General features: G+C 43.8%; 1 protein-coding gene across 1 annotated transcript; it reads left to right on the top strand.

Moving 5' to 3' along the window:
- Positions 1 to 1,451: 1,451 nt before the first annotated feature.
- Positions 1,452 to 2,845, top strand: LOC125534096 (transcription factor MYB41-like). The gene is made up of 2 exons (XM_048697393.1): positions 1,452 to 1,817; positions 1,980 to 2,845. The coding sequence occupies exons 1-2, from the start codon at positions 1,546 to 1,548 to the stop codon at positions 2,671 to 2,673; spliced, it is 966 nt and encodes a 321-aa protein (XP_048553350.1). The 5' UTR covers positions 1,452 to 1,545; the 3' UTR covers positions 2,674 to 2,845.
- Positions 2,846 to 10,011: the final 7,166 nt, after the last annotated feature.

Raw genomic sequence — 10,011 nt, forward strand, 5'->3', positions numbered from 1 at the left:
GGCCACAGTCCGGTGAGCAAGTCGGGCGTCACTCGGATCCGCGGAAGGACAGGGTGTCGTCGGCCCCACCTTCGTGGCGTATCCAGGAGGCGCTGATGCTAGTCGTGCTCCTCCCGCTGTTGGCGGATCCGCTGCGGGGGTGAGCCGACGCAAGAAGACCTCAGATCCTTCTGTGTCGGTGGCCATGTTGGTCGATGCCGTCAACCCCAGAGAGGACACAGGGGTCGAATTTGCTGCCCTTCCCCTCCCCTCGACGAGGAGGGCGTGGCCCTAGCTAGCGACAAGAACACATCAGCGTCAGCCTCACCTCCCCCTCGATCTACTACCTTGACAAGAACCCACCAATGTGCTTGTGCAGTGTAATTTCTGGTTTGGACTCAAGAAAACAACTTCCATGTGGCCAGTTTTATACTCAAATCTGGTTTTGGACGAAATTTATCCTTTGAGTTCTGAGGGACCAAATGTCGCCCAAAAATTCTTGAGGGACTCCATGTAGACTTTCGGTAAACTTGAGGGATGAAAAACATACCTTTCTCTATACAATATGAAAATATATTTCACTATGAATATAGTTATACTGATGATATTGTAGGTGTTGATAAGTTCTTAGTAAAAAATGGTTAGAATTTATAACCTTCCTTTCATTTGAGACAAAAAAGAAAACTAATATGCGCTATTTTTTAACATTGAAGGAGTACAGTTTTCTCTCAATATTATAGGTGGATTCTTCACCAAATTCGTAGGCCAAATCATTTGCTGAAACCTCAAAGTCGCCAGCAGGATTTGTTAGAGTAGCTAGTAGTAGTGTCTCAAGAGACCAAAACAAGTAACGCAGACATGAGTTAAATTAATACTCTCTTCGTCACTAGTGGCGAAAACACTCTTATATGTTTAGACGGAGGGAATAGTGTTCTGCAGGTGACAACACTGGGAAGGCTCCTCCTTTGACGATAGCTCCAGATTATTGCATTCTACCGTGGCACTAGAGTTACCCACCCCAAAATGAAGGAACTAGCGTACTTAAATAACCAGATCCTGAATTACAGGTGCTACACTACATACATAGTCCTCGTAGACAGTCCATCTTCCATATACCGCAGCCTGCCACTTGTTGGCTGCCGCTCTATCATTTTCCTTCTTGCCTGCCTCGTGATGACATGCGTACACCCAAGTGGACTGTGTGTGAAGTGCAGCATGCAGGAGGATATATCTGGTCTTACGAGGCCAAATCTCCGGATCAACTACTCTCTTTGACTTACATCGTACGCGCGCCTTTTGTTTAGAGTATCCGACATACACAAACTGTTGGATAGTAATGGCCACGACAGCAGAATGGAAGGAAAATTCGCATAGTCCCGTCATGGGGTACGACGGAGCGACTGCTATCCACGACCTCTATATAAACCAGCAGCCCGAGAGGAAGACAAGAAACATAGTCGCATAGCTAGCTTGCTTCTGACCACTCCATCCATCACAGCGCCGGAGCCCGATCGACTCTAGCTTACGAGCAGAGGAGGTCGCCGTCGGGAAGAAAAAAGATTTGTGATGGGGAGGTCGCCGTGCTGCTGCCACGACGTGGGCGTCAAGAAGGGGCCGTGGACGGAGGAGGAGGACAAGACGCTGGTGGAGCACATCCAGAAGCGCGGCGGGCACGTCGGCAGCTGGCGCGGCCTGCCCAAGGCCGCCGGCCTCAACCGCTGCGGCAAGAGCTGCCGCCTCCGGTGGACCAACTACCTCCGCCCCGACATCAAGCGCGGCAACTTCTCCGACGACGAGGAGCGCCTCATTATCACCCTCCACGCCGGTCACGGCAACAAGTACGTACCTAGTCCACGTCCAAATCCAACTACTCCACACACCACCACTCGCACAACAGCTTAGCCGCCATGCACTGTCAATATCTTCACCGTTGGCTTTTGCATAGTTGTTAGTCTTGAAGTGACACTGACATGCATGGATAATTTCTTGGTGGACGTTAGGTGGGCGACGATCGCGACGCACCTGGAGGGCCGGACGGACAACGAGATCAAGAACCACTGGAACACGCACATCCGCAAGAAGCTCCTACGCATGGGCGTCGACCCCGTCACCCACCAGCAGCTGCCACCCGACCACCAGCTCGACGGCTCCTCCGCCGCTCTCCTCCCCGAGGCGCTCCTTTGGGCAGCGGCGGCAGCGACCCTCGGCGGCCTGGACATCGGCGCTCTCAGGCAAGCGCAGCTTCTGCAGCACCTCCTCCAGGCTGGCTCCAACAACGACGCAACTAACCTCGTAGCCAACTTGATGGCTGCATCAAATGTTGGGCTGAACTCAAGCAACAGCATAGTTCCAAACATCCTGCTCCAGGACAAGTTTAACATGCTGCCTGGTACGAACTATCTACAGCCGGGCTACCTCTGCAACACCTCCAATTTTGCAGAGCAAGACGTGGTGCAGCAGCAGCTGATCAATGCTATGTCTCCGGGAACGAGCTCCTTTGCAGTAGCTGAACCAGCTGATCAGCTCTGCAACACTGCTGCATTCACAGCGCGTGATATTGCACCGGGGATTGACATGCTGCCGGTGCAGGAGTTCGCCGGCTTGATGGAGCCCATGGAACAACTACCCAATCTATGCTCCCTAGAGAGCGATTCTTTCTGGAAGGAACTACTTGAGGACGGCTATCGTCTATAGTTTCTTTTTCCAAATGAAATAGATGTGTTATGTATGATGGTGTTGTACATAACCTATAACGTTTGCTTCATGCAACCAGGCCAGGTACATGCAGATGCAGTGTTAGATCCATCATAGAGGAGTAGATGAGATGATAAAACATGCATTGATTTGTTTTTGTGTTATATTATGATTCTTGCTAGAGAATTGGTTTTTGTCACTATAGTTGAAGGTTGTTAATTGGTCATTTGATGTGACTAATGATATACTTTCCATTGTCAATTCACATGTTTTTTTTTCAAAAAAGAGGCTTACTCTCGGCCTCTACATCAAGTGCACATAGCCAAACAATTAACATGTTGCCACTCAGTGAGATTGCAGACAACTCAAAATGCATAGGTTAGCTATCTTGCACAACGGTGTGGACAACATAAATGCTTCATCACAATTACTACGGTGGTTACTAGGCAGCACGTGCTTAGTGGGGCCTTAATGAAATAGCCGTGGATTATTTTAAACTCAAACCTTTCTACTTTGATCAAGTTTATAAAAATTTGACATCTATAACACCAGCTCGATTTGGATCGGTCATGAAATATAGTTTTCCTATTTTACTTATTAGTATTGTTGATATGGCTTTTTTCTATAAATTTGGTCAAACATAGAAATGTTTGACTACTTAAAACACACCACAAAAAAAGGAAGAGGCGGTGGGGGGGGGGGGGGGGTATTTGTTTTATAGAGACGACGTGAGTGTTACTATCCACGAGCAATTTTATGAAAGGTTGAATAAACTTCATTTTGAGCCAGATATTTGTAGCAAAGTGACACACTCTCAACCATATTTAGCACAAACAAAATCATTTATAATCACACTTGACGGTTGAGTTCATTTTTACATAATGGCCACTCTAAAATTGAAGCTTATATGGTAGGACGTATTAAGTGTAGGTGGGTAAAGCCTAAACCTTACCCATTCTAGTTAGTTACAAGTGTCTCGTGTATCACTTGTATCGCGCTATTTTGCCTCTACTTACATGGACATGAGAGAACCAAGTGCAAACTCAGCCCTAAGAAAAGGCAACCATTTGACATGGAGTGTAGTTGGTCTAGGCATCCTCGCCACATTGGATGGTAAGTGTTCCCATACTGTTAGGTCCTGGCTAGTCACACAAATGTGTTTGAAAAATATGGCAGTCCTACCTCTTGAGCACTATATTGGTTTTCCCCGAAAAGGAAGGGATGATGTAGCAAAGTAGCGTAAGTATTTCCCTCAGTTTTTGAGAACCAAGGTATCAATCCAGTAGGAGGCTATGCGCGAGTCCCTCGCACCTGCACAAAACAAATAAATCCTCGCAACCAACGCAAATAGGGGTTGTCAATCCCTATAGGGCCACTTACGAGAATGAGATCTGATAGATATGATAAGATAATATTTTTGATATTTTTATGATAAAGATGCAAAGTAAAATAAAGGCAAAGTAAATAGCAAAGGAAATAACTAAGTAGTAGGAGATCAATATGATAAAGATAGACCCGGGGCCATAGGTTTCACTAGTGGCTTCTCTCAAGAGCGTAAGTATTCTACGGTGGGTGAACAAATTACTGTTGAGCAATTGACAGAATTGAGCATAGTTATGAAAATATCTAGGTATGATCATGTATATAGGCATCACGCCCGAGACAAGTAGACCGAAACGATTCTGCATCTACTACTATTACTCCACTCATCGACCGCTATCCAGCATGCATCTAGAGTATTAAGTTAAAAACAGAGTAATGCCTTAAGCAAGATGACATGATGTAGAGGGATAGACTCATGCAATATGAAGAAAACCCCATCTAGTTATCCTCGATGGCAACAATACAATACGTGCCTTGCTGCCCTTACTATCACCGGGAAAGGACACCACAAGATTGAACCCAAAGCTAAGCACTTCTTGTTGGGGAATGTAGTAATTTCAAAATTTTCCTACGCACATGCAAGATCATGGTGATGCATAGCAGCGAGAGGGGAGAGTGTTGTCCACGTACCATCGTACACCGAAAGCGAAAGCGTTAGCACAACGCGGTTGATGTAGTCGTACGTCTTCACGATCCGACCGATCAAGTACCAAACGCACGGCACCTCCGAGTTCTGCACACGTTCAACTCGATGACGTCCCTCGAACTCCGATCCAGCCGAGTGTTGAGGGAGAGTTTCGTCAGCACGACGGCGAGGTGACGATGATGATGTTCTACCGACGCAGGGCTTCGCCTAAGCACCGCTACGATATGATCGAGGTGGATTATGGTGGAGGGGGGCACCGCACACGGCTAAGAGATCCAAGGGATCAATTGTTGTGTCTATGGGGTGCCCCCTGGCCACGTATATAAAGGAGTGGAGGAGGGGAGGGGCCGACCCTCTCTATGGCACGCCCTAGGGGAGTCCTACTCCCACCGGGAGTAGGATTCTCCCTTTCCTAGTAGAACTAGGAGACCTTCCAAGTAGTAGGAGTAGGAGAGAAGGAAAGGGAAGGGAAAAGGAGAAGGAAGGAAGGGTGCGCCCCCTCTCCCTAGACCAATTCGGACCAGCCCATGGGGAGGGGTGTGGCCACCCTTTGAGGCCTTTCTCTCCTTTCCCGTATGACCCATTAAGGCCCAATACGAATTCCCGTAACTCCCCGGTACTCCCGAAAATACCCGAATCACTCGGAACCTTTCCGATGTCCGAATATAGTCGTCCAATATATCGATCTTTACGTCTCGACCATTTCGAGACTCCTCGTCATGTCCCCGATCTCATCCGGGACTCCGAACTCCTTCAGTACATCAAAACACATAAACTCATAATATAACCGTCATCGAACTTTAAGCGTGCGGACCCTACGGGTTCGAGAACTATGTAGACATGACCGAGACACGTCTCCGGTCAATAACCAATAGCGGAACCTGAATGCTCATATTGGCTCCTACATATTCTACGAAGATCTTTATCGGTCAAACCGCATAACTACATACGTTGTTCCCTTTGTCATCGGTATGTTACTTGCCCGAGATTCGATTGTCGGCATCTCAATCCCTAGTTTAATCTCGTTACCGGCAAGTCTCTTTACTCGTTCCGTAATACATCATCCCGCAACTAACTCATTAGTTGCAATGCTTGCAAGGCTTATAGTGATGTGCATTACCGAGTGGGCCCAGAGATACCTCTCCGACAATTGGAGTGACAAATCCTAATCTCGAAATACGCCAACCGAACAAGTACCTTCGGAGACACCTGTAGAGCACCTTTATAATCACCCAGTTACGTTGTGACGTTTGGTGGCACACAAAGTGTTTCTCCGGTAAACGGGAGTTGCATAATCTCATAGTCATAGGAACATGTATAAGTCATGAAGAAAGAAATAGCAACAAACTAAACGATCAAGTGCTATGCTAACAGAATGGGTCAAGTCAATCACATCATTCTCCTAATGATGTGATCCCGTTAATCAAATGACAACTCATGTCTATGGTTAGGAAACATAACCATCTTTGATCAACGAGCTAGTAAAGTAGAGGCATACTAGTGACACTCTGTTTGTCTATGTATTCACACATGTATTATGTTTTCGGTTAATACAATTCTAGCATGAATAATAAACATTTATCATGATATAAGGAAATAAATAATAACTTTATTATTGCCTCTAGGGCATATTTCCTTCAATCTCCCACTTGCACTAGAGTCAATAATTTAGTTCACATCGCCGTGTGATTTAATACCAATAGTTCACATCACATGTGACCAACACCCAAAGGGTTTACTAGAGTCAATAATCTAGTTCACATCGCTATGTGATTAACACCCAAAGAGTACTGAGGTGTGATCATGTTTTGCTTGTGAGAGAAGTTTAGTCAACGGGTCTGCCACATTCAGACCCGTAAGTATTTTGCAGATTTCTATGTCAACAATGCTCTGCACAGAGCTACTCCAGCTAATTGCTCTAACTTTCAATATGTATCCAGATTGAGATTTAGAGTCATCTGGATTAGTGTCAAAATTTGCATCGACGTAACCCTTTACGACGAACCTTTTGTCACTTCCATAATAGAGAAACATATCCTTTTTCCACTAAGGATAATTTTGACCAATGTCCAGAGATCTACTCCTAGATCACCATTGTACTCCTTTGCCAAACTCAGGGCAGGGTATACAATAGGTCTGGTACATAGCATGACATAATTTATAGAACCTATGGGTGAGTCATAGGGAATGACTTTCATTCTCTCTCTATCTTCTGCCGTGGTCGGGTTTTGAGTCTTACTCAACTTCACACCTTGTAACACAGGCAAGAACTCCTTCTTTGACTGTTTCATTTTGAACTACTTCAAAATCTTGTCAAGGTATGTACTCATTGAAAAACTTATCAAGCGTCTTGATCTATCTCTATAGATCTTAATGCTCAATATGTAAGCAGCTTCACCGAGGTCTTTCTTTGAAAAAAAAACTCCTTTCAAACATTCCTTTATGCTTTGCAGAATAATTCTACATCATCTCCGATCTACAATATGTCATACATATAGTTATCAGAAATGTTGTAGTGCTCCCACTCACTTTCTTGTAAATACAGGCTTCACCGCAAGTCTGTATAAAACTATATGCTTTGATCAACTTATCAAAGCGTATATTCCAACTCCGAGATGCTTGCACCAGTCCATAGATGGATCGCTGGAGCTTGCATATTTTGTTAGTACCTTTAGGATCGACAAAACCTTCTAGTTGCATCATATACAACTCTTCCTTAATAAATCCTATTAAGGAATGCAGTTTTGTTTATCCATTTGCCAGATTTCATAAAATGTGGCAATAGCTAACATGATTCGGACAGACTTAAGCATAGATACGAGTGAGAAATTCTCATCGTGATCAACACCTTGAACTTGTCGAAAACCTTTTTGCGACAATTCTAGCTTTGTAGATGGTAACACTACTATCAGCGTCCGTCTTCCTCTTGAAGATCCATTTAATCTCGATGGCTCGCCGATCTTTGGGCAAGTCAATCAAAGTCCATACTTTGTTCTTATACATGGATCGCATCTCAGATTTCATGGCCTCAACCCATTTCGCGGAATCTGGGCTCATCATCGCTTCCTCATAGTTCGTAGGTTCGTCTTGGTCAAGTAACATGACCTGCAGAACAGGATTACCGTACCACTCTGGTGCGGATCTCACTCTGGTTTACCTACGAGGTTCGGTAGTAACTTGATCTGAAGTTACATGATCATCATCATTAGCTTCCTCACTAATTGGTGTAGTAGTCACAGGAACAGATTTCTGTGATGAACTACTTTCCAATAAGGGAGCAGGTATAGTTACCTCATCAAGTTCTACTTTTCTCCCACTCACTTATTTCGAGAGAAACTCCTTCTCTAGAAAGGATCCATTCTCAGCAACAAATATCTTGCCTTCGGATCTGTGATAGAAGGTGTACCCAACAGTTACTTTTGGGTATCCTATGAAGATGCACTTCGCCGACTTGGGTTTGAGCTTATCAAGATGAAACTTTTTCACATAAGCATTGCAACCTCAAACTTTAAGAAACGACAGCTTCGGTTTCTTGCCAAACCATAGTTCATACGGTGTCGTCTCAACGGATTTAGATGGTGCCCAATTTAATGTGAATGTAGCTGTCTCTAATGCATAACCCCAAAACGATAGTGGAAAATCGGTAAGAGACATCATAGATCGCACCATATCTAATAAAGTACGGTTACGACGTTCGGACACACCATTACACTGTGGTGTTCCAGATGGCGTGAGTAGTGAAACTATTTCACATTGTTTTAACTGAAGGCCAAACTCGTAACTCAAATACTTTACTTCTGCGATCATATCGTAGAAACTTTTATTTTTGTTACAATGATTCTCCACTTCACTCTGAAATTCTTTGAACTTTTCAAATGTTTCAGACTTGTGTTTCATCAAGTCGATATACTCATATCTGCTCAAATCATCTATGAAGATCAGAAAATAATGATACCCGCTGCGAGCCTCAATATTCATCGGACCACATACATCAGTATGTATGATTTCCAACAAATATGTTGCTGGCTCCATTGTTCCTAAGAACGGAGTCTTAGTCATCTTGCCCATGAGGCATGGTTCGCAACCATCAACTGATTCATAATCAAGTGATTCCAAAATCCCATCAGCATGGATTTTCTTCATGCGCTTTACACCAATATGACCTAAACGACAGTGCCACAAATAAGTTGCACTATCATTATTAACTTTGCATCTTTTGGCTTCAATATTATAAAAATGTGTATCACCACGATCGAGATCCAATAAACCATTTTCATTGGGTGTATGACCATAGAAGGTTTTATTCATGTAAACAGAACAACAATTATTCTCTAACTTACATGAATAACCGTATTGCAATAAACATGATCCAATCATATTCATGCTCAACGCAAACACTAAATAACATTTGTTTTAGGTTTAGCACTAATACCGAAAGTATAAGGAGTGTGCGATGATGATCATATCAATTTTGGAACCATTTCCAATACACATCGTCACTTCACCCTTAACTAGTCTCTGTTCATTCTGCAACTCCCGTTTCGAGTTACTATTCTTAGCAACTGAACGAGTATCAAATACTGAGGGGTTGCTATAAACACTAGTAAAGTACACATCAATAACATGAATATCAAATATACCTATGTTCACTTTGCCATCCTTCTTATCCGCCAATTACTTGGGGTAGTTCCGCTTCCAGTGACCAGTTCCTTTGCAGTAGAAGCACTCATTTTTAGGCTTAGGTCCAGACTTGGGTTTTTCACTTGAGCAGCAACTTGCTTGCCGTTCTTCTTAAAGTTCCCCTTTCTTCCCTTTGTCCCTTTACTTGAAACTAGTGGTTTTGTTTACCATCAACACTTGATGCTTTTCTTGATTTCTACCTTCATCGATTTCAACATCACGAAGAGCTTGGGAATCGTTTCCGTTATCCCTTGCATATTATAGTTCATCACGAAGTTCTACTAACTTGGTGATGGTGACTAGAGAATTCTGTCAATCACTATTTTATCTGGAAGATTAACTCCCACTTGATTCAAGCGATTGTAGTACCCAGACAATTTGAGCACATGCTCACTGCTTGAGCTATTCTCCTCCATCTTTTAGCTATAGAACTTGTTGGAGACTTCATATCTCTCAACTCGGGTATTTGCTTGAAATATTAACTTCAACTCCTGGAACATCTCATATGGTCCATGATGTTCAAAACATCTTTGAAGTCCCGATTCTAAGATGTTAAGCACGGTGCACTAAACTATCAAGTAGTCATCATATTGAGCTAGCCAAACGTTCATGACGTCTGCATCTGCTCC

Source organism: Triticum urartu, chromosome 2 (genome assembly GCF_003073215.2).
Source record: "Triticum urartu cultivar G1812 chromosome 2, Tu2.1, whole genome shotgun sequence".
NCBI classification, from domain to species: domain Eukaryota; kingdom Viridiplantae; phylum Streptophyta; class Magnoliopsida; order Poales; family Poaceae; genus Triticum; species Triticum urartu.

What these genes read in the sequence shown, in the direction of transcription:
- LOC125534096 (XM_048697393.1), top strand. Translation starts at nt 1,546, where the DNA reads ATGGGGAGGTCGCCGTGCTGCTGCCACGACGTGGGCGTCAAGAAGGGG. An exon ending in CACGCCGGTCACGGCAACAA is followed by an intron (nt 1,818 to 1,979) that starts GTACGTACCTAG and finishes GGTGGACGTTAG; the next exon opens with GTGGGCGACGATCGCGACGC.